The 22,397-nt window shown below is 40.5% G+C and overlaps 2 protein-coding genes across 6 annotated transcripts; both read right to left on the bottom strand.

Annotated features, from left to right (window-relative positions):
* Positions 1-561: 561 nt before the first annotated feature.
* Positions 562-4,276, bottom strand: LOC122985236 (MOB kinase activator 2). Its single transcript, XM_044355708.1, has 5 exons — positions 3,912-4,276; positions 2,165-2,304; positions 1,920-2,016; positions 1,525-1,649; positions 562-1,432 (listed from the first exon to the last, which is right to left on the bottom strand). The coding sequence occupies exons 1-5, from the start codon at positions 3,992-3,994 to the stop codon at positions 1,188-1,190; spliced, it is 690 nt and encodes a 229-aa protein (XP_044211643.1). The 5' UTR covers positions 3,995-4,276; the 3' UTR covers positions 562-1,187.
* Positions 4,277-5,816: 1,540 nt separating this feature from the next.
* ppp6r2b (protein phosphatase 6, regulatory subunit 2b) lies at positions 5,817-21,346 on the bottom strand. Of its 5 annotated transcripts, XM_044355705.1 has the most exons (27): positions 20,412-21,346; positions 18,905-19,064; positions 18,606-18,761; positions 18,380-18,478; positions 17,863-18,049; positions 16,553-16,690; positions 16,400-16,465; positions 16,147-16,259; positions 15,944-16,057; positions 15,585-15,705; positions 14,713-14,874; positions 14,383-14,616; positions 14,195-14,259; positions 13,989-14,104; positions 13,777-13,862; positions 13,595-13,672; positions 13,411-13,508; positions 13,269-13,326; positions 12,944-13,065; positions 12,642-12,814; positions 12,372-12,528; positions 11,610-11,689; positions 10,682-10,892; positions 10,401-10,424; positions 9,323-9,460; positions 8,868-8,908; positions 5,817-5,973 (listed from the first exon to the last, which is right to left on the bottom strand). In XM_044355705.1, exons 3-26 carry the CDS (start codon positions 18,731-18,733, stop codon positions 8,875-8,877), a joined length of 2,802 nt encoding a protein of 933 aa, XP_044211640.1. In that variant the 5' UTR covers positions 18,734-18,761; positions 18,905-19,064; positions 20,412-21,346; the 3' UTR covers positions 5,817-5,973; positions 8,868-8,874. The 5 variants fall into 5 exon arrangements, with proteins under 5 accessions (XP_044211640.1, XP_044211641.1, XP_044211638.1 ...); XM_044355706.1 differs by lacking the exon at positions 5,817-5,973 and having other exon boundaries at positions 8,487-8,908; positions 14,392-14,616; XM_044355703.1 differs by lacking the exon at positions 5,817-5,973 and having other exon boundaries at positions 8,487-8,908; positions 20,412-21,344.
* Between the last annotated feature and the right edge of the window lie 1,051 nt (positions 21,347-22,397).

Below are 22,397 nucleotides of genomic sequence, written 5' to 3'. Positions count from 1 at the left end.
TTGATAAATCAGAGAATTTATCAAAACAATCAAAACCTCACTTCTATTATATCCCTAGAAATATGGAAACATATCAGTTAATTTATATTAATACATGGAAAACAACATGTCAATTATCTTGGAGAGTATTCTTGGAAAATTCAACTAAGTTTTTGAAAACACCTCTCAAACCTATTTTTTATTATTTAATTACTTAAATTAATTAAAAATCTTAATTAAATGTATTCCTATTATTGTTGTTGTTCCTGTTTCTTTCCTTCTTTATATTGATTATTATTATTTAGGGATCATGGGGTGGGATGATATACTTATTGTAAGCTGTTTGATGCTTTTTTTATAACTAACAATTGTAAAGGATCATGACTGACAAATAAAAAAGTATGAAATAAATAAAATAAAATGTACTTCACATTCACAATAATCATGTTAGAAACAGGGTTTTACCAATTTTGTTACACTGTTGAAATGTTTGCGAAACTTTGAAGTCTTTCAATACCTCAAATTATCTGATTATTTCTACATAATTGAGAAAGCTTGAAAACTTTTTTTTAATCTACAATATACAGAAAATTGTCACAAATGTTTATTGCAGAGTACAGATTCATACATACAAAAAGCTGCGGAGTCAAGCTGAGCAATTCCATATACATGAAGAATATACCGTTCAGTCTCGACAATGTAATCACATTTTGCGTCAACACATCATGTTATGGGGTTTGCACATGTTCAGCATGCAGCAATGGCACATTTAATTTATATTTACACTTGGGAAAATACAACCGAGGACGTTTTTTTTATTGTGTTAAGTGTATGTGGAAGACTTGAATGACCTTAAAGCTCTTGACATCATCGAGATAGAAAAATGCACTATTATGTTAAAATACACAAACATGCAACAATACAGTTTCACACAATATCACCATAACTGATGAAAGCGATATACAACAAGAGTCAGATACTGTTGTGCAGTCTGATTCACTGCTTCTTAAAGCAAAACAGACTCATTCATTTTCCCTCATGCTGTTCATAAACAGCTTCTTTTACAACTTCCAGACCTTCTTTAAAAAAAATCCATACTGTGAAGTATAAGTTTGGCCCAGAGAGATGAAAGTAAATAGCTTTGTAATCAGCTATAACAAGTAAATAAATGTGTGAAAAAAAGGTGTACAATATATGTGTGTGTTTCTTTAGGTTTCTCCTTGCTGTCCCAGAGCGGTGATGAGGTCCTGCAGCGGCTCGGTGTCTTCTGGCTCCAGAAGTGCATGCTGCCGGCAGAAGAGCGTGAGGTGTGTGAAGAGCGTGTTTAGGTGTGGGTGCAGACCCAGAGCGAGTGTCTCTCTGTAGTGAGACCAGTAAATGTGAGCCAGAGTCCTGAATAACAGCAGAAACACCTTCTGGACTAGAAAGACGAAGCCAGTCGGAAATGCTGCACCTGGAAAGAAGGAAGAGATTAACAGCTTAACACAGAAACTGGAATGTGACGCAGAACAATGCAGCACAGATACATACATTAATAACTTTTACCTGCTTTCGTGGGGAACACGTCTTCGTCAGTCAGTAGCTCCTGAATGTATGACATGGCGTAGTCAAAGTAAAGTGGAGCGGAGCACTTCAGCTTCCTGCCATGGTCGTCGGTCCAGACATAAACTCTAAAAAATATACAATTATATGTCAGACAAGGAGTAAATAGTCTTTCACAGTTTCAACTCCTTTTTGCTTTGTGGCAGAAGAAGTGCACATGAAGTATGTAGAGGCAAAATGATGATCATTAAAGGGTCAGTTCACCCAAGTCACAAAAATCTCCGCTGATCCATACTATACATCTTCCCTGAAACAAAGCCTCAGGATATTTTTAATCTCATGATTTGGGTGAACTAACCCTTTATGTATGTGCCGCATATACTGCTCAGTTAACTCACGTGTTGCCCGGTCCGCATGCAGTCGGGCAGGTGCTGGGTGTGCAGAACTCGGACAGCGCACTGGAGAACAGGTTTATGTGCTTGAAAAATGCCACCGCTGGAGGAAATCAATATGAAGAAAATTACATCGTGCACATCTTTTTTTTTTTTTTCACATAGATGCTATATATAGTTGGAGGATGAGGAGCAGGAAAAAGAGGAAGCAAACAGTTACAACTCTGCCATGTCTAATGGGGTTTACTCACTGTTGCTGGCAAGCCACTCTGCCTTGTCGACACCAGGCGGCAGCGCTGTGAGGGTGAACATGTCTGTGTGTGTGACCCGCTGACACACGTACTGCTGCTGGAGATATGGACGCTCCTCCAGATTATTGTTGTTAATTCCCCTTGGGAGGACAGTGCAGAGTTAATGAACCACAGACAGAAAGAGAAAGACAAAATAATGCTGTGTAAAACAATTGATAGGTCAGTGGATTAATTACTCCGGCTGTAGCCAGTAGATAAGGCCTTTTATGCTCCCTCTCGTGTATCTTGCCCTCTGTGGCTGGCACATGCGAACACTGCTGCAACTGCAATCCTGAACGTCCACTAAACCAGCAGTTAATGTAATGAAAGCAGTCGATTCAGAGCCACAGTAATTATTGTTAATGAAGCAAACAATGCTGCAGTGGTTGACTAAAATCGAGACTAACATTGTGCGAGATAATGCAAGCTGAGTGCATAAACCTCTCTTTCCTACACCAGTACATACATACTTACTGATAAGCTACAGGTAATGATTTATAATCAGTAACACAGGACTGGCGGCTCGGGATCCTGTGATATCTTTGGAGTGTGAATGCAGGAAATGAATGATGTGTACTGGAAAGTCAAACCTGGCAGCATGATTTGACTTTATGCAAAGAAGAGAGGCCACACTGTACATGTAGTGCAGTGTGATGAGGAAGTGTTGTTCTCTACTTTTGTTTGCCCAACTGCTAAACGTTTGTGAAGACAGTGCTTTGCATTAAAGTGGAATCAAGCAGCTGCCACGCTCAGTTTTTAGATGTCTACACAGCAGCTGAGAGTTTACTCAGTGTGACCTTGCCTGCTGTGATAAGGGAAACACTGTGCTCTCTGTGGGGTTTCACTCCCCCCGGTGTGGATGTGTGTGTGTGTGTGTGAGTGAGGAATGGGTAGGGAGAATTAGTTTAATGGTCTAAACAGCAGGTCTTTGTCAAAAGTAAAGGTCAGCAGAGGTAGAGAGGGAGGGACACTGACAGAGACGAATGTAAACATCAGTTCAAAAGGTACAGTAGTGCAGAAGTACCCTAATATCCACAGGAACTTCTTTTGTCAACATCCTGTAGGCCATCCTGTTCCAGCTCCATGGTATTAACTCTATTACCGCCTCTTGGCTACCAGTTGTCAGCACACAAACACAAAGAACCCGGAGCTACTTGTAATGGTGTGTTTGTGTGTAAACACACTCTTCTGTGATCCCGCTCTCTCTCGCTCCTGGCTGTCTGTTTACCTTTGCTTTTGCTGTGAGGGCGAAATAAACAGTCCTGTCAGGCGCAGCCAGCTGGCTCTAAAAGAGTCATCCCGGAGCACAAATTTGCACAGTAACTGTGCTAAAATGCGTTCACACATCTGCCTTCACAGTCTCAGTTCAAACTGCTTCTCAACATGTGTTCCTGCTGTTAGAGGAATCCACCTTCATTGATGCCATCAGACAAATATGTACCACACACACACACACACACACGCTCACTCTTATCTGGAGAACATTCCTCAGTAAACCATGTGCGGCCAGCTTTCTAGTCCTTGTTTCTTACACATATGCATGCATCTTCTTTTCTGTACATTAATTTTTAAGATTCAGGAGTATATCAACACTGAAAGATGGAAAAGCAAATGCCAGAAACTAAAAACTTTCCTCTACACAGGAAACTGAAACATGAGAGCAAGCGGAAGATGAAGAGAGTTAAGAGAGAAAAAAAATATCACTTACAGTTTTTCATCGTTGATGTCAGAAGGCTGCAGAGCCGTGCCGTCTGTCTTTGTAGCTGAGGGGTAACTATGGCAACCCCCCATGGCGTAGAGCTAAGAGCAGAGCTGTTGGTCGTGCCAGCCCCACTTTTCCATCCCAAACATACTAACACACACACTTCTGCACACTACAGGCAGCGTATGGCGACCAGCTCCTCAACACAAACATCTCTCAGCTCACACGCGGATCCGTACAGCTGACAGGATTCCTTTTTTTTTTTGACAAGTTTTCCGAAACACAACAAAGTATTCCAGGAGTTGAAGATTGTCTCCAGCTGTCTGCGTCTCCTTGCGCTCTAGTGATCCAGTGTCAGTGTGTATATGTCTCCTTTGTCTAGAGTCCCACACCCCACAGGCTCCTCCTCTCCCAGCTCCAAGCGGACAGGCAGGTTTCTCCACAACCCATTTAAAGTACAAAACACAACTCCTCCTCTTCCCCTTTTCCATCCACTTCTCACTGCGTGCACTTCTCCACATGTATGCACTCTGGAAAGCAAGAGCAGGCAGGTGCAGATGACAAAGTAAAGGTGGTCATCTTCTGTGAAGGCGGAAAGAGGTGGAAAGGCAAGAGAGAGAGAAAGAGTAGAAAAAGCAGTCCGGGAGTGGCAGGTGTGTTCACGATCAACTCGTAAACTATAGAGGAATGTGATGACATACACAGAGTATCAGAGCCAAGGAATGAAAACACACACCCACTGTGAAGGAGCAACAATATATAGATAGAACTGCTGTTGTGAATATGAGAGGTGTATTGTATGAAAGCTGAAACAAAGAGGGGTCTTCAGCTCCACCCCCCCCCCAACTGTTATATGAACTCATTTCACCTCCGCCTGCAGCACAGTAGATCAGTGTGCCGAGCAGGTTTATGTTTGCACTGGGGGAGACGGTCCGAGGGTGTAGCATTAATTGTTAGTGTGGCTCACATGTGTGGGAGACATACAGTAAGAATCGGGAAGCAACATAATCCATCAGCTCACCTGCCCCTAAGGTAAACATATTTGTGCTTCCAACCGAGACCTGTTCTCGCTTTCTCTGTGTTTGTACTGTATGTGTGTGTGTGTTAGTGTGTGTGTGTGTGTGTGTATGTGTGTGTGTGTGTGTGTTGTAGGTAAGACAAAGACATCCTTCTTCTTGGTCTGACATATTTATTAGGTTCATATCTGAATTTACAAGCTAAATTGACAACAGGTAACAGACACATTACTCTCTAAATGAAAAAAAACAAAACAAAAGAAAAGAAAACACCAGCATCAGTCCACTTTACAAAAAAGGCATTTCACAACATGGCTGTCTTTCACACCACTCCGCCCCCCCCCCCCCAACACACACTCACACACACACACACACACACACACACACACACACACACACACACACACACACACACACACAGACAGACACACACTAATGTAATAAGCTATAATGCGCGGAAATTTTAAACTTTGAAATGGCCTCATTGTAAGTTAACAGGCGATGGGATGAAGTAATAACACCCAACTGTCTCTCATTTAAAGTTCTGGGCACACGCTGTACAACACAGCACTTACCCATGAGGTGAATGAGGCCAATGTGCAAACTTAATGGCACTTAAAAAGATGACCGTATTGTATCTCATGCCATTATGCATAACAGCTCACTGTACCCGTAGCTACACTGCGCGCGCTCACACTCACACACACACACACACTCTCAAGGTGAAGGAGTCACTCACACACACGTACACAGATCAAAACACAAAGGTAAGGGTCAGATGCAGTGCTTAGGTTTGGTGAAAGAGGGGTTGACGTATTCTGACCCTGTACACACACTGACAAAAAACAATAACAAAAAAAACAAAAAAAAAACAGCCCTGTTTTTCTCTTCTAACCCGGACTGAAACCAGTGCTTACTCTCTGTGCAGTTCCACTTCAAACAGCTCAGTGTTGAACGGATAAAAGCAAAATGGCTGTGATCTAAGATGAATCTTCAAAGTCTTTCTTTGACATGTGGCATCTCCTCCTACTGCTGATAACTCCATCACATGTCTTAAAAAGAACATGAGGGAAGGATCAAACAAAGACAGCTTTAGATTAATCTATCTATTTCTGTAAGACCATTGCAAGAAAGGAGGCTACTTCACAGATATGAATCCCAGTTATACACTGGTGGGAAGACACACTTTGGCTGAAAGCATTGAATAAAAAGTATTCTAAAGTATCTACATGATTCACTCATTCAAGTCAAACATTCCCGCCTCTTCTAGTAGGGAATAATGATGGTGCGTGGCACCACCAAATACAAACCAAAAGTGCTTCTTCAAAAAGTGCTTTTAAAATAAATACAACAATCTATGTAAATCATTTCATAGGCATATATGCAATTAAAGTCAACTCCTGCCCTGAGAAAGAGAGAGACGAGGAGAAAAGAGAAGTAAAGCATGGCTGTCTGGCACGCGCAAACTTGAAGAATAATTCCAGCTCAGGGTTTCCTGCAGTGTCTTATAGTAGAGTGAACAGTGCCTCCACCAACTACAGAAGAAATTATTATAAAATTTAATATTATGCTCATTAAGCTTCAGGGAAAATAAACAGCAGAGCTACATAAGACAGCAGAGACCATGTAAATGAGGCAATTTTTTTAAACCACCATGTTCTCAAGATGCGTCAGGATTTGTCTGATTTAGCTCAACAAGTGATTGATCAATCACATTGTGCGCTCACTTCAAAGTAATTCATCAGAGCAGCACATCGCAGTGTCGGGAAAAAAGAAACCTGAGATTTACAAGTTGAGAAAAGAAGAAGCGAACAGCTCAATCAGGTGCTGATGGAAGAGAAAAAGAAACTCACCACTGTGCTGCAGGTCAGACACCAAACGGAAGTTAGTTTGATCATCATCAGCTGGACACATTTTGTCTGCATCAAGTTAAAATTTGTGTCGACCAACTGGATATCATCAATATAACTATAACCATCCAAACCAAACCCTGCAGTTTAATACAACTTGGGTCTTGTTTTTGTCAGTTATGAGAAAACCGTAGTATCTAAAGTAGTGGCTGAAACTGGAAAACACAGTGGCATCGCTACAATAAAGTCAGACAGGGATGGCGGGAGATCAGACCAAAAACCAATCGCCATACATCTGCAAAGAAACACTGTTCGCACAACTTAGGTTATTTTTACAGTTCGCCTATGTTTTCTCTTCCCAGCACATGTGGCTAACCTGCTGGTTTGTTTAGAGACCTTTCTGATCATCCTATTGATTGTGTTTCTTGCCCCGTCGGACTTCTTTTTAATCGATGTCGCCATGTTCTCGCGTCCCACTGATTAAAACTTGATGACCAAAACTCCAAAAATAAGAACCAAGTTGTCATGAACCAGAATTATGCTTGAACCAAATGATACGGAAGACATACTGCGGACTACTGACTCGCGCACATGCACACTCCCAAACCTCCATATAGGAAGCATGTAGCAGAGGAACAGGAACTGATGCTGGGATATCGACCGAAACACAGACGTCATTATTGCCTCATTTCAACAGTACAACACACACATACAATACGCACATTGCAACCTGCAAAACAACTGCCTTTCCATACATTGGATTTGTTCCAAAAATAGATATAATGTTTATATATACTGTTTACATTTATATTACGTTTACATATTACCAAGAATAGCCACAACCTAATACAGGTTCAAATTTCACAATATTACATTTAAACAGCTCTGAGGGTGATATGAATTAGTGTGTGCACATCAGTGTGTCTTGTGGGGATTGTTTCTTTTTTTGCATGTGTGTATAGATATAGTTGTGTATTCATGTGTGTGTGGCACTGTGTGTGTGTGTGTGTGTGTGTGTGCATGTGTGTTACACAGGTGTGCTTTCTTTGTATCTGCATACCTCTCCTTTGACCTGAGAATGCACTCTGTACCTCAGACAGAGCTCAAACACACATACACACACACACACACACACACACACGGGCACATGTCTACACACATAGATACAACAGCGCACGCACACACACGCACACACACACACACACGCACACACACAAACCTCTAAACTACAGAGGTTTGAGGAGGAAATGACACATGATTCTCCCAAATCCGATACTCCCAAATTAACAAAAAAGAGAGCATTTATGTTCCACATGATCAAAGCAAATAAATCTTACTCAGATTGAGAAATTACTCAGGTAGCATGTATGAAAAAAAGCCAAATTCTTATCAATCACACATTTCCGCTTATAAAATGTCTGCCTGGCATGTTCATCGAAATGCTGAAATCAAAATGGCAGCTAGCTTTGCAAGCATCTTGGCTATTGTGATCTTGGCTGATTAATTGAGTACAGATTTCTTTACTAAAGTGTAAACAGTCAAATGCTCTGCTAGAAAAAAAAAAATCACTGGGCTGTGATTTCATGCCCAGAGAGCCATCATGCTCAAACAATCTGAAATTCTGACGCTGAATTCAGTAAAAGGTCAAATTTCAGATTGATGTGTTTTCTTGTGGTTTAAAGTGCCAAAGTTGTAACTTAAACACTCAGTGTCACTTCTGATCATCTCAACAGGTTACAATGTTGTTGTTTTTTTTTAATTTCCCAAGTTCAAACAGTTCATGTGTGACACAATTTGGCTTTGGGGGTTCTGGCACGATGAAATGTTCTTTAAAAACACACATTTCTCTTTGAAGCGGTTCAGTTGTGATTATGTCATGGAGGTGCAGGAGAGACATCAATAGTACCCATGTGTGCATTTGTGGTATCCAACATACATACTGTTAAGGGCTGTTTGACCTCAACATGGAGGATCTCCTATTCGTTTGCATGTCTTCAGACACAAAAAAGGCATAAGAGGACTGCTAACAGGAAGCAAAGGTGACATGGCTGTGTGTTGAATGGACAGGTGAAGAGCATGTGTGTGTGTGCCTGTACCGCGTCGTTAGGCTGGTCCATTGGCAGATGGCTGCATCTCTCTGTAAGGTTACGATAAAAGAATATTACAAAAAAGGATCAAATCAAATTCAAATCACCTAACATTAGTTGACTCAACTTGCTACACTAATTCTGTCATATTGCCAACGGTTCCCTCTACTTTAAGTTACAATCTGCACTATTTATGACATGATAATGTAATGAGGACATTAATGTAGGTAGAGAGAAGCAACCTGTAGCGTGTGGTACAGGTAGTTAGTTGCAACCTGCAACCTTAAGACCCAGGTTTGTAAAACACTGGAACAGTCTTTTAAGCATTGTGAACATACATAAAGCATTTACATTTTTATCAAGGTTTGTGCAGGTTGAAAGGTGATGTGAATCATTGTTGTAATGCGTGGTGATCTTACTCCTACTTTATTCAGCTGTACACAAACATGTACACACACACTTACTGTGTGACAGCAGCCGACTGGTTAGTTGGACTGGCTGTAGTTGGGTCTCCGTGTTTCTTTCCCTTTTCGCTGTCTTTCTCATCGCCCTTCCCTTTGTCTTTGATAGAGAGTCCCTCTACTGGCATCTTATCTGCTTCGCTGAAAAAAAACAAACAAACAAATAAAATTTTAACAAACTAGAGAGATGACCAGGGGATTGTCACCTAAAGTCAAACTGTAAAGACCAAACTGCAGATGCTAGTTGCTGCTATCGGCAACACACAGTTACCTGCTCTCAGCTCAGTACACACTGGCCATTGTATGCCCAGCACATACAGTCACCCATGTATCCACTGCTCTGGTACTGTGACTGACCAAAATTATAGTGAGTAGGGCACAAAGTTGCTGAGGTTTGTGCTAAGATAGTTACTCTCAAATTCCAAGTGGGATCATTTTAACTGTAGCATGCTTGCTGGTGCACTGTTTGTTAGTAACTTGCTTGCTAATGTGTTGGTTTGTTAGAGTGCTGATATGTTGGTCTGGTAGACTTTTTTTGTTCACAGCATGCAATTTGACATACTGTTAGTGCTGGAGACCTAAAAGAAAACAAATATCAACTTTAGTCGTGTCAATCTTATGAAAATGGAATTACATATATCTTATAGCGGCATGGCTATGTTAATCAGAGTGAGAAGTCCTACACTGCTCCTAGCTTTAGGTCTAATTGCATAAATACAATAATGGACCATCATTTGATTTCTAAAATACTCAGTGGATCTTTTCTGACAGGGGTCACTGTTGAGGCAAGTGCTGTTTGCTACTTACAGGATAATGTTGAGAAAATAAAATAAACCTAGCATAAGGACCGTGGTTTTGTAGGACCTCTACAAGTCACCAGTTGTGGGTTAGTGCATTCTTTTGATGAATTAGTCTTGTCCTGATTTATGGCACAATGGATTGTTACTTCACATCCTGTTAAATGCAACAAGCAAATGAAAACATGTGGCACATCTGTGCTTATGAAAGCCTTTTTAATCCTTCATACAACTCCAGGGAAGCATTCCACACTCCAGAATTAAGGACCTCAAGCACAACATACCGTCTGACTGCTGGTCTGAATACTCTGGAGTCAAGGGGAGATGAGGCAGATGGGAACAGACAGGAGGGGGTGATATCAGAAGAAAAACAGTGAAGGGGAAAGTAAAAATTGCACAGGAAAAAAGTGTGGAGGGATAAAGGTGGGAGGTCTCTGTGTAAGCATTTGAGAGCAACATGGATAGTACAGTACAACACAGTACAGTACAATGCAGGGGGAGATTCATCACAACCACCAAGACAGAGCTGCTGCACTTCATTGTTGTGTGAGCGTGTGTACTGCACCTGGTAAAGACTGCCCTCTCATTTTTGGCGTCCACAGTGAGCCGGATGGTCTCCTTGCCAGCACCTGTAGTGATGGTCTCTGTGGTGACGGTCTCAGTGGATGAAGACTCTGTCTTGCTCTCTTCCTCGTCACTTTCTGAGCTGCTGGAGGAGGAGCTGTCTGATGCCACAAGTGGAGCTTTTCTCGCCACGCACACACTCCACACACACGCTACAGAGAGTGAAGGAGAGGAGGTCATGTGATTTTAACATGGATGTGCTCTTATTTCACTGGAAAAGTCAATGCATCACAGAGGCAGGAGATTGAGAGGCAGTAGTCAAAAGTTGCCAAATGTATATAGCATCGGGCCTGTCATATATACTACATATGTACTATTCAAAGACTCTGTGAGCCTGCATGTTGCATTAGTTTGTGTTTACCTCTGCAGAGTTTTTGCCAGGTGAAAAAGACTTTTGCCCAGGATTTAACCCTGGGCAAAATTATGTGTTTGTCCATTTTTAATGAAAGAATAACCTTACTCCCCTAAAACAGTTATGATTGTTTGAGTATTTATCCTTCGACCACATTCATTTTGAAAGGAGAGTGAAATGGTATAAATCTGTAATATGCAACTGTCAATTTGAATTAATTAAAAAGGTAAAAATGAAAAAAAATCCACTGTGAATATTTTAAGCCAAAGATGCATGATGTACAGCAGCCTTTTCATGCATGTTGTGGTCTGTGCAGTTCAACATACACAATTTATATTCCATTGAGGAGGTTGACTCTTGAATGGGCATTTTACACAAATGGCAGAGACAGACAACTTTGAAATGACATGTTTTCATTCTTTGTATTTAGTCAATTTGACTGTTGTATCAATGCGCATTTAAACTTTCATTCATGTTGTGGGTTTATCACTCAAATAGCCGTGCTGCAGCAACTTACGGTTCTGGTTTGGTTTGGTGCTGTCTGATCCACTGAGCTCTGAGTCCACAGGAGAACTGCATCTGGGACCTGTTTCAGAGCTGGAGAAACATGTCATACAGATAAGAAAACCTGCAGAAAACCGTACAGCCGATGCATGAAAGACACAGAGCCACTGAATATTTGGGGTGAATTTTTTCTCCATTATAGTGTCTCTATGGTTGCCTGTGTTAAGAAATATTCTTTGGCAGTAGTTTTCTGCACAAAGTTTTGAAGGTCACATTCCTTTAACTAACTAAATGCCAATTTGCATTATGCCTGTGCACAAACATTTCATATTCCTATCCGTCATTGTTGGTTATGGACACAAAAGTTTTTTCACTGATGATTTGTGAATGGTATTGCAAAACCATCACTGCATACTCATGGAAAACCTTTCTTTGGCAAGAAAGACAAAAAGAAAATAATATTTTTTTTAAATCAGTCTTATCTAGGGCTGTGTGATATACAGAGCATCATATGATATTTTTCAAGTTTCCAAGTCCAAAATTTCCAAGTTTTAATATGTATGTTAAGATTTAGCTTTTTCAGTTAAAATATTACCCAACATCTTATTTAAGCTGTAAGTAAACCTGTCATACTGGAGCTTTTCTTCAAATATAACCTATTCTCATTTAATTAACATTACAAGTTCTTAATTATTGCATCAGTGTGTAATTTTATGATTTCTGAATAAAATAATAGATGTGCAGCTCCACATATTTAAAGCAAACTCAGACTCACCAACAGAAAGGCTGGAAGTCGGTGAACTTGGCCCAGCCTTTCTCCTCTGCCTCTGTGGCAGCTGGTTGGGAGAATGAAGTGTCCCAGGCTGCGAATCCCACTCCTGCTGCCGGAGCCTTTGAGTTCACCTCCCCGAAGTCTGCGATCCAGCCAGAGCCTGTATGAACACAGCACCATGCACACTCTGCATGAGGCGCTTACTCAAAACCTGCAATCCTTCATTAAAAGCAAAACAATTATTGCATTATCATACAATATTATATATCTCACTCTGTGCTGTCTCAGTCTGGCCCTGGCTTGAGAAAGGATCCAGGTCATCTTTAGGCTCCTCTTCTTCTTCAGAGTCTGACTCTGGTGTCCTGTCAGAGGCCTCGGTGCCAGAACCTGCTGTCCTATCACAGGCCTTACTTGCTGCTTGGCTCTGGGACTGTGACCCACCAAACCTGGAAATAATGTATGTTTGGTTGAGTGAAGACATTTCATTTTCTCTTCATCATGAAACTAAAAGCATAATGCTTCGATAAATCCTTCCATAATGTTGAAAGCATCTGTATTTGCCATTGTGTGCCTACCTGTTACGAGATTTTGTTTGTGTTGCATAGTTGATCTCTTTCTCCTCCCAGATATCCTCTTCATCATCATCAAAGGGCTGAATCCTCTCCTTGGAACAGGCCTCAAACACAGCTGTATTTCTCTGCACAGATCAAGATGACAAATGAAATGTGTTAATTTTTATAAGTACTCATTAATGGGCATATGGGTGAGTCTTAGCTGCTGTCCTCAACTGCCTAAGGCAACCATTTCAGTGAAAAAGTCTCTGATGATGAGGGCTCTCCAGCAGCCTACAGAAATACAATCTAGTAGAGCAAATGTGGGAATACATATAAATAAACTCACGCTGTCCTGGCCTGCATCAATGTTGATATTGATCTCTGCAATCCGGTCAAACGTTGCCCTGCAATAATGGTAGGATTCACTTAGTCAGCAAACGATTACAATTACAGTGGTACACTGACACACAGAGTGGAAGTTAACATACCCAATGCTATCGTCATGATCAGTGAACTCCTCATCATTGAAGCCAAACTGATCCACAAAGTTAGCTGTCATCTGCTGGATCTGGTAGTCTGAAAATGCCTAAAATGTACATCACAGCTTAAATTAGATTACTATATCTGAAAATAGAAGCCCTAAATATTTAATGTATGCTTATGTATGTGTACCTGCTGTAGTGTCAGTTCTTTAGGGAAGGGGCTCTCCATATCATCCTCTGAGGAAGGGCGTGGGTTTCCAGAGCCAATCTGAACAGGGAAACAACACCATAAATGCAACACTGAAAGTTTCTGTGTCTGCATAATAACAAACAGCTATTACACAGTGCAGATGTGCATTTTTGTGTGATTACCAGATCTATGGTGTTTCTCCTATTGGTCTCTGACAGGGTCTGGTCCACAAAGGTCTCCCAGCGCCCTCTGCAGTCATCTGGCAGCTCTATATTCAAAAACACAAGATCAACAGCATTAAGAAAACAATATTCCAGTCGAGTGTAAATTTCTTTCTTTCTTTTATCATCACATTCTAAAATGTACGAATGTGAGTGGTTGTCCACACACATACCTGTGATGAGGCTACTAATCTGGGTGTGGACTGGGCCTTTCTCCAGGTTGTGGACTACTGTGTTGGCAATCCTAGTCAGATGTCCCATGTAGCCTCTTCTCATACCACCTTCTGACCTAAACACAGAGGTACCACACTTAGGGAAACTCATAGGCTACTGCCTGTTGGCAAAAACAACACAATGTCATTCACTCAAAGTTCCTTACTGTGTTTTATCATTCTCCTCCCAAGCCTGTAGAATCCTCTGGACAAGGTGGCAGTGCTGAAACAACTTGTGAGAGACAAAGACAGAGTCAATCAATTGTCTTAATTCAGAAAGAGCAACTACAGTTGTGTCTCTAATAGATCAAATGGAACTTAAAACCTCTTTCTTAATACACAAACAGACACCTACATGAGTCACCATTAAATTATGTGCAGAGTTTTCAGTGGTGACTGGAGTTTCAGAGGTCTGTGTCTCAGCCAACGCCTGCTCTTGCAATGCATCCTGAAGAGGCTTGAATTTTTCCTGGGATCCCAAGCCAGGCTGAAGTCTCATTTCATGGGCACAGGGCCGGAGGATGGCAGCAACACAAAGCTCCACTTGGAGGTGCAGGAAGTTGTTCCATGTGTACTTGAAGAACAAGTCCTGAAAAAAGGCATATATTTTCCAAAGGGACATCACAAGTGCCACTCTCTTAACATTGTATTTGACAGCGAAAAAAACTGTGTTTGCTCCTCTCACCAAAAGCAGGTCCATTGTATTGAGCTGGCAGAGTTCCTGTGCTACGACTGCGTGGCTAGCAGAGCTGGTATACAGCAGAGAGGCCACTAGTCTGGCTACGTGCAGTCGTGTGTTCCCAAGTGGTTCCTCCAGCATACCCAGAGAAGTCAGCATAGGATTTCGCTAAATGTGCACAGATTGAGGGCACAGAGTTTTGGAAACAACAAGCTGGAGGTTTTATACAGATTCAATTACTGTACAGCAAAGGTATCAAAATGACAGACAATTAAACAAAACTATTGAAGAAAGCAGTTGCCGCACATCAAAAATCTGAACATATTCGATACTTACAGCATGTTGTCACTTTCTGCTAGTGACAGAACTTGCTCTCATGAGTTTTTGTGTGGGGTAAAACTTTTCTTCATTCTCAATGCTTTTCATATGGCCTGCAATTGGCACCTGAATGAATTATACTTCTGTGCAGGGGATGTGTGATTTTCTATTGATAAATAACATTATATGTTCATGAATAACATGTTATCTCATATTACAACAGCTAATATAAAAGGACCTACAAATGATAAAGCACAGGATAAGCCTATTGATGTCTGAAAGTTTTATTGTTACAAAATGTTTCTTGTCATACCAACACTGTGCACTCCCTTCAGACAAACAGCAAAGTCTTGCCAAATTAGGTCTTCTTGCATGTGGCAATGAATTACTTAACATGCCAATCAAAAGTCACTTTAGTAAAGATAAAGTATGGTAATTAGATAAAAGATGGTGAAATATTATCAAGTGAAAGCATGGACAATTGTTGATTACTGTTTTAAACAAACTGAAAAAGCAAAAATATTGAAACATCCTTGTGCCTGATATCTTTGTTTGTATACCTTGGGTGGCTCCAAAAGTAGCTGGTGGAAGTGTACCAGGTGTGGCTGAATGGCCAGCAGAATGCTGCTGTTAACAGTGTAACTTCTCTCAAATCCCTGAGCATCCATTACACCATCCACGCTGTCATAAACACAGAAACACATACAACAAACTCATATCAAAACCAGAAAATGGATCGATAAATGTTTAATAAATAGTCACATAAGAGAGCTTCCATCATCTGCGGACAATTTTAGAAAAATGATAAGGGTAAGGAGAGATGAAAATTTTTATGACAGTGATCATTATATATTAAAATGTAATATAATATATAATGTATATATGTATATATATATATGCTTTCAAGTCTCTCACTCACACAGGCCTCCTGATTTCCAATAATGTGAGAAGAACTTGAATTCCATTGACGATACAGCTCTCCGTCCTCTCTCCTGAGAACATATTCTGCAACAACTGCTCAACACACTCCTGCCTGTAGAAACATAACAGAGTATGTCATCACCTTTGCATCCAGTAAAGAGAGTGTGAACATCTGTGTGTGTGTGTCTATGTCTGACTTACGATTCCAGCACAGTCAGCAGAGGGTCAGGCTGTGACATCTCTTGGAGCTGATTGGCTTGGTCTCTGCTCAGACGAATGATGTCGCACAGAGTCTGAGATGCGTTGGACTGCCTCTGTGAGAGAAAAAAAACCCCACCAACACGGACATTTAGTATTGTCAACGGTCTATTCAAGAGTCAGTGGTAGTGATAGTATATTTTAATCACAGAAATGAGGTACTCATTACTGTAAAAATATTGAAATGCCCTTCTACCTCTTCATCTCTCTCGGGGTGAATGAGCTCTATGAGTCTCTGAGCCAGCTTCTCTTCATTCAGCCACTATTGAGAAAGATCTCACATTATTATTGTACAAGATATAAGAGTGTAATGTCTCAAAGTGTAAATGTGGGTTCATCTGTCTCATACAGTAAGAGTCTCGAGACGAAGAGGGGGTGGCTCCACACAGCTGATGAGTCGGAGGAGCACATCCATCATGGCAGATGTGTCAATATGCTTCAGGACCAAGGAAAGGAATCCCTCTTTTCGTCGCAGGAAACTAATCACCTAAACACAACAAAGAGCAACGGAAACACCATGACACAAAACACAAAACTGAAAGACTGAGACTCAGACTCAAACTAAGAATTGGACACAGAATCTCGCTGTAAAATAATTTTCATTGGGATTATCTCTTAGATAGAAAGATTATAAGACAGATATTGTTTCTGGAAAGACATATTACTGTTAAGTTTTTTAAATGCAGCAGCAACACAAATTCCATTCACCTCTAACATGTTTGGGAGGAAGATGTTTTTAAAAGCTCTGCAGATGAAAGTGCGGGTGTATATTAAGTGGCTGCCTCTGGTAACATATATTTCCTCAACGTTGCTTCGTTGAAAGTCTCATAGGACCACTTAGAAACATTAACTCTGAGAAGCCAAACAGATTATGTAGTCTTGTGTCTGTATACAACTCCTATCCACATATAACCATAAATACTTATACTCATAAACGTATATTAATTTGAGCTGTGTGGCCATTTCCAAACAATTAAATCCAAAGCCTTTGCACATAAAAATCCAAACTGTCTAAATATCTAAATATCTTGATACCAGGAGGGGTTGCTGAGAATGTTTTTACTTTTTTTTCTTTTTTGACTGTGGTGAACTGAGTACAAATGGAAGTGTTCTGATGATGGCAATGGGGGGGGGATGGTCTGGAACTTGTCTGGACTTGTCTGGAACATGAATATGAATACCAAACATCACAGCTTTCCAGCCAGCTGTCAAGAAATGTTGCTCTGGACCAACAAAGCTGGTCAGATGGAGAGGCCAACTGACCTTGTCGTTAGGGGTGGGGTAGGGGTCAAAACCGATTCTTGATTCAATAAATAGAAAGGGGGGCACTATTTTTAGGCTCTGACTCTAGCGGACTGTGTGCTAAACCATTGACTCGTGTCCTTTGTCCACTGAAGTGCAATATGAAACATAACTGACAGTTAAGCTAACAGGTCTTGATGAAGGTCACTGTCTGACCAACAGAGAAAAGCAGAGAAAAGTGTGTAAGCGTACACAGTTTTTTGATTTAGAAAAGTTAACTGCTTTAATTTGGAAGCATATGTCTGTCTCAGTTCCAATTATCTTGCTCTAATCACCCCTCAGACTTCTCTGAGTACGCCCTTTTATAGAACTCTCCGTGTGTGTGTGCGTATGTATGTGTGTGAGTGTATGTGTTACCTGCTCAGTCTTCCGGGTGATGAGGTTCCCAATTGTTTTGCTAAAGAAAGATGCCAGGAGGGGGTTAAGTGGGGATGGCTGCTCCAGGAAGGCATACAGAGTTTCCAGCAGAGGCTCCTCATTACCCAGCTTATCATTGATCACTCCCACATCACATGTCAGCAGCTCACATGCTATATTTGGATACCTGTAATAAATGACGAGAACACACCTGGCAGTTAAACACAATCAGTATCTTATTTTCTACCTTTGTGTACTTGATATCCTATAGGACTGTACTGATTTTCACATTTTTGACTGTCCAACTAGCATTTAAGTAGTCATTTAGATATTTTAAATGTATTATCAATTGCTTGGTTAGATCATTGGATCGAGAGCAAATCTGAAGACTCTTGAGCTCTTGGTTGCAGCTAAAAAATGACAGGTAGTTGACATGATGTAGTGCAGCACCAGCAAATTTCATTTTTTTTCTAGATACAGTATACTACATCAGCATATTCTACACAGCAGCACCTACTTAAAGCGCTTGGTCTCCTCTATACCAGCAGGGGGCTCTGTAGTAATCATGTGGACCAGCTCCTGCATGCACTGGTCCTGGCACAAGAACAGGAGAAGTCTACAAAAGCATGATGATGTGAAAAGAAACACCAGTTACAAGCATGATAATAGGAATGACTGAAAACAAAGATGTAGTAATAATAATAACACTATCAATGTGCTGCTAAAACCAACAATACACAAACCTCCTGTTCTGGGCCTTGCACTCCTGCAGCACATCTTCCTCCTCCATGAGCTCAATGAGCGTAACATCCTCCTTGTCCAGTAAAGCCTCCAGGTGAGAGGATGTGTGTAAGTCAAACTTCCAAAACATGGCTGACGTCACCAGCACATATACTTAGCTGTTGACCAAAAGAGGATGTGGCACAGTGATCAGTATCATGACTTTGTGGCATACATGTAAAAGTTAATTAATGACAATTTTTTTGTGTGTGCTAAACAGTTATAACAATGTTTATTTCCTTTTTTTAAAAAATGTTCTTACATTTGGACAAGGAGCAGTATCCTCAGTCAGATCTTGCTAAACAGCCATTTACCTTACTGACATTGCATGGCCTGGACAAATTCACACAATGACGACACGAACACACCTACTTCACTCATACAACACCAAACACACTATATCCAGAGAAGATGCCTTCAACCTGTTAATGAGAGAGGAGAAAATAAGAGAAAAACAAATGGTACAGAATCATTTCCAGGAAGATCTGGTTTGTGTTCCTTAGAGTCAGAGGAAAAGTTAGTCAGCGCATGTGCAGACGAACAGTAGGCTTGCTTCCTGCAAAAACCAGGAAGCAGTTCATCTGTAATTGAGTAAGAGCTGTACATCTGTGTATTGACACTAGCCAGCTTACTTTGAGAATGGCCTCACACGTACAGTTACATCAGCAAATAATGTGTGTATTAACAAATCCCATGCAGACAGTAATCTAGCTTTAGTATGTGACATAAACACTTGTATATAAGGGAAACAAATGTGTCAGCCACTGTGTTGTGGTGATGACTATTCTGTTAAGCCTGCATCGACTGACATCTGTGTTATTACAAAGTACAAACTTGAGACTTAATGCGGGGAAGATAACAGTTGACCACTATATTGAGGCATTATCCATTATCCTTATGTTTATCCATAAGATGAAACGGTTCCCATGGTGAACATGCCGCTGATCCAGCATGTGTTTATGTCAATGTAGGTAGCTCCCCCTCCCACACCTAATAGTGGATGTGATCTCGTATACCGCAGTCAGCAGTCACACATTGGAAAACGGGGGTAATGTATTGTTTAATAGTTTAAAAAAGAGGCTTGAGCATACTCATTTCTAAGCACCATCAAAACGGATTGCATGATATTAATTATCTCTGCTTCCCTGGTGTACCCATCGCTACAATAAACATATTGAGGCTAAACAAACAGGTGTTAGAGCTCACACTACTCACTTCAGGAATCCATCCATTCCCAATACCTAACCTAAATATGTATTTTAAAATTCATACAAACAGCACAACAATGCAATGCTCAGCTTTAAGACAGGCCTCTGTGGCGTTGTAAGATCAGCTGGTAACGGTTAACGTTACTGTTAAGTTAGCTAGTAATGGATATTAACCGTAATGAACTGTTATATATCAGCGTGAATTCATGTTAATTAGCTTATCCATACTGTTATCGCAACTTCACGTTAAGTTTAAGCTTATCTCCTGTGAACAACATCTTCCAGTACGTTTTCCAGTGCACTTACCTTGCATGCAGATCATAAACCCACGCTAGCAATGTCTCATTTGCGTTGCTAACGTTACCAAACTATTTTAAAACGGTGCCGGTTGCAAACAACGGTTAATGCAGGTCACAAGCTAACAGTCAGTTATTTATCACGGCTGCGTGGCTAGCGTTACCGTGTTGTCCCGACCACTTGACAGCGAGGCAGCTCGGACAGGCTTTACGTTAGGTTACATGTTTTTCTTCTCAAAATACGAGCAAATAGCTAGTTAGTTACCTTCTATCCATCATTTTTCTCAGTCGTCATCTAACTATACGGCAACTCGGCGACTGTGGCTGTCAGGTCACCCGGAGGCCCGTAGCTGGCTGTTCATGACTGCGTTGTTAGCTTAACGATACCCTTTCCCGGTTGCAATGTCATTTACACACTGCCGTTACACGGTGGTTGGCCTGCTGTGCTGAACGGCTGTGTTGACACTGTCCAAATTACTCGTCAGCAGGCAGGCAACGAGAAATCGGTCTGATTTGGAAATCAAAATGGCGGATATATAAAACGTAATCAAAAGTTCGTCTGTCCATCACATGTGTAAACATAACAGACAGTTTACATATTTATTTGCTGTCACCGTGAACATTGGATCACACAGCATCAAGTGCTGCAGCAAAAAGGTTGACATTCACATTCATAGCTTTCAAACAAAACCTGTTTTTAATATGGAAAACAATTCTTACTTCAGTTTTAAATTATGGTTTAAAAAATGCAATTTAATTATTTGACTCTTCCCATATCTCTAGCTAGCGATGTGCGACACCTTTAGGGAGTGTCATTCTCTTTCTTAAGATTTTTACTTGAAAAATGCAGGGACTCGTCTGCTCCTCGAATATTGGTATATTTATTTATCTACCACATGAACAAAAGCATGCAGATTAGAAATGTTACTCAAACAAGCTTTAAATGAACCCCAGAATCAGTGGTGGAAAGTAACTCAGTACATTTATTACTTTACTTGTATTACTTTAAATCCAGTTTTGATGTACTTGAGTACTTCCACTTTACCCTACTTTATGCTTCTACGCCACATTTCACTACATATATTTATCAACGACAGTTACTACTTTTCAGGTTCTTCAAATTTTACTAAATATGATCCATTTATTAAATATGCATCATTACAAATTAAGCTACACAACAGAAATAAACAGTTAAAATACTTCCACCTTGATCAATAACATTACCAAAACTCATTAGTGATGATGATTCAGTAAAAACTGTACAGAGCCATTCTGCATAATGAGTTCTTTTACTTTTGATACATTAAGTACATTTTGTTGAAAATACATACATACAGCTTCACCTTTACTTAAGTAACATTTTGAATGCTGGACTTGTAATGGAGTATTTTTACACTGTGATATTACTGTTACATAATGATCTGAATACTTCTACCACTGCTAAGATCAAAGGAAATCTCAATAAATGCTGTAACCCCCTCTACTGCTGACTCTGATCTCCTTGTTGTTGCTGCCCCTGAACTGGGCTCTGTGGCTGTTTTCGGTTGCAGGTCTGCACATTCATTATTTTACCAAATGTGCATCTGCAGCTCCACACTGGGCTGGTCACCTGGTACACACAAATACTGCAAAGTACAATATAAATTGCAGTAATAATGATAATCCCTGCCAGGCCTCAGCAGGCTTATATATTTCCTCATCCTTTCAATTTCTGCAGAAATTCTGAATCAGCAAAAGTGCTATTTGCTGCTCATCTTTTGAATAACAGGTGACATGAATCCTAATCTCCTCAGAGCTACAGTAGGATGCTCTAAACACTGATTTATTCCCTAGTTAAATTTGAATTTTAATCACAAAGCTTAGCTGTAGAGAAGCAGAAAAAGCAGAAAATGGGGGCCTGCTCACTTATGATGCACCTGCACCGGAGTCTGACAGATAAAGAAAAACATCAGATAAAACCACATTTTCTAAAGGAGAATCTACAGTGATGATGAAAATGTGGTCCCGCTTCTAGACCTTATTTCCATGCTTCCCTGCTTTCAGATTTAAACTACCTCAGATAAACATTGGTCTTCTCCAAGTGGAAACTCATAAATTGAAGAAGCAAAATTACGGAAGCCAAGAACAGCCATGCTTGCAATTATTTTTTAATGCCATTATCTTGAGATCACGAGTTAATTTATCTTGTTATCTTGAGAAAACAAAAGGCCAATTTCTTGAGATAATAAGATAATTTATCACGAGATTTATC

Source organism: Thunnus albacares, chromosome 7 (genome assembly GCF_914725855.1).
Source record: "Thunnus albacares chromosome 7, fThuAlb1.1, whole genome shotgun sequence".
In the NCBI taxonomy this organism is placed as follows: Eukaryota; Metazoa; Chordata; class Actinopteri; order Scombriformes; family Scombridae; genus Thunnus; species Thunnus albacares.
Note: the sequence above shows the minus strand (reverse complement) of the source record. Positions and strands in the feature narration are given on the sequence as shown.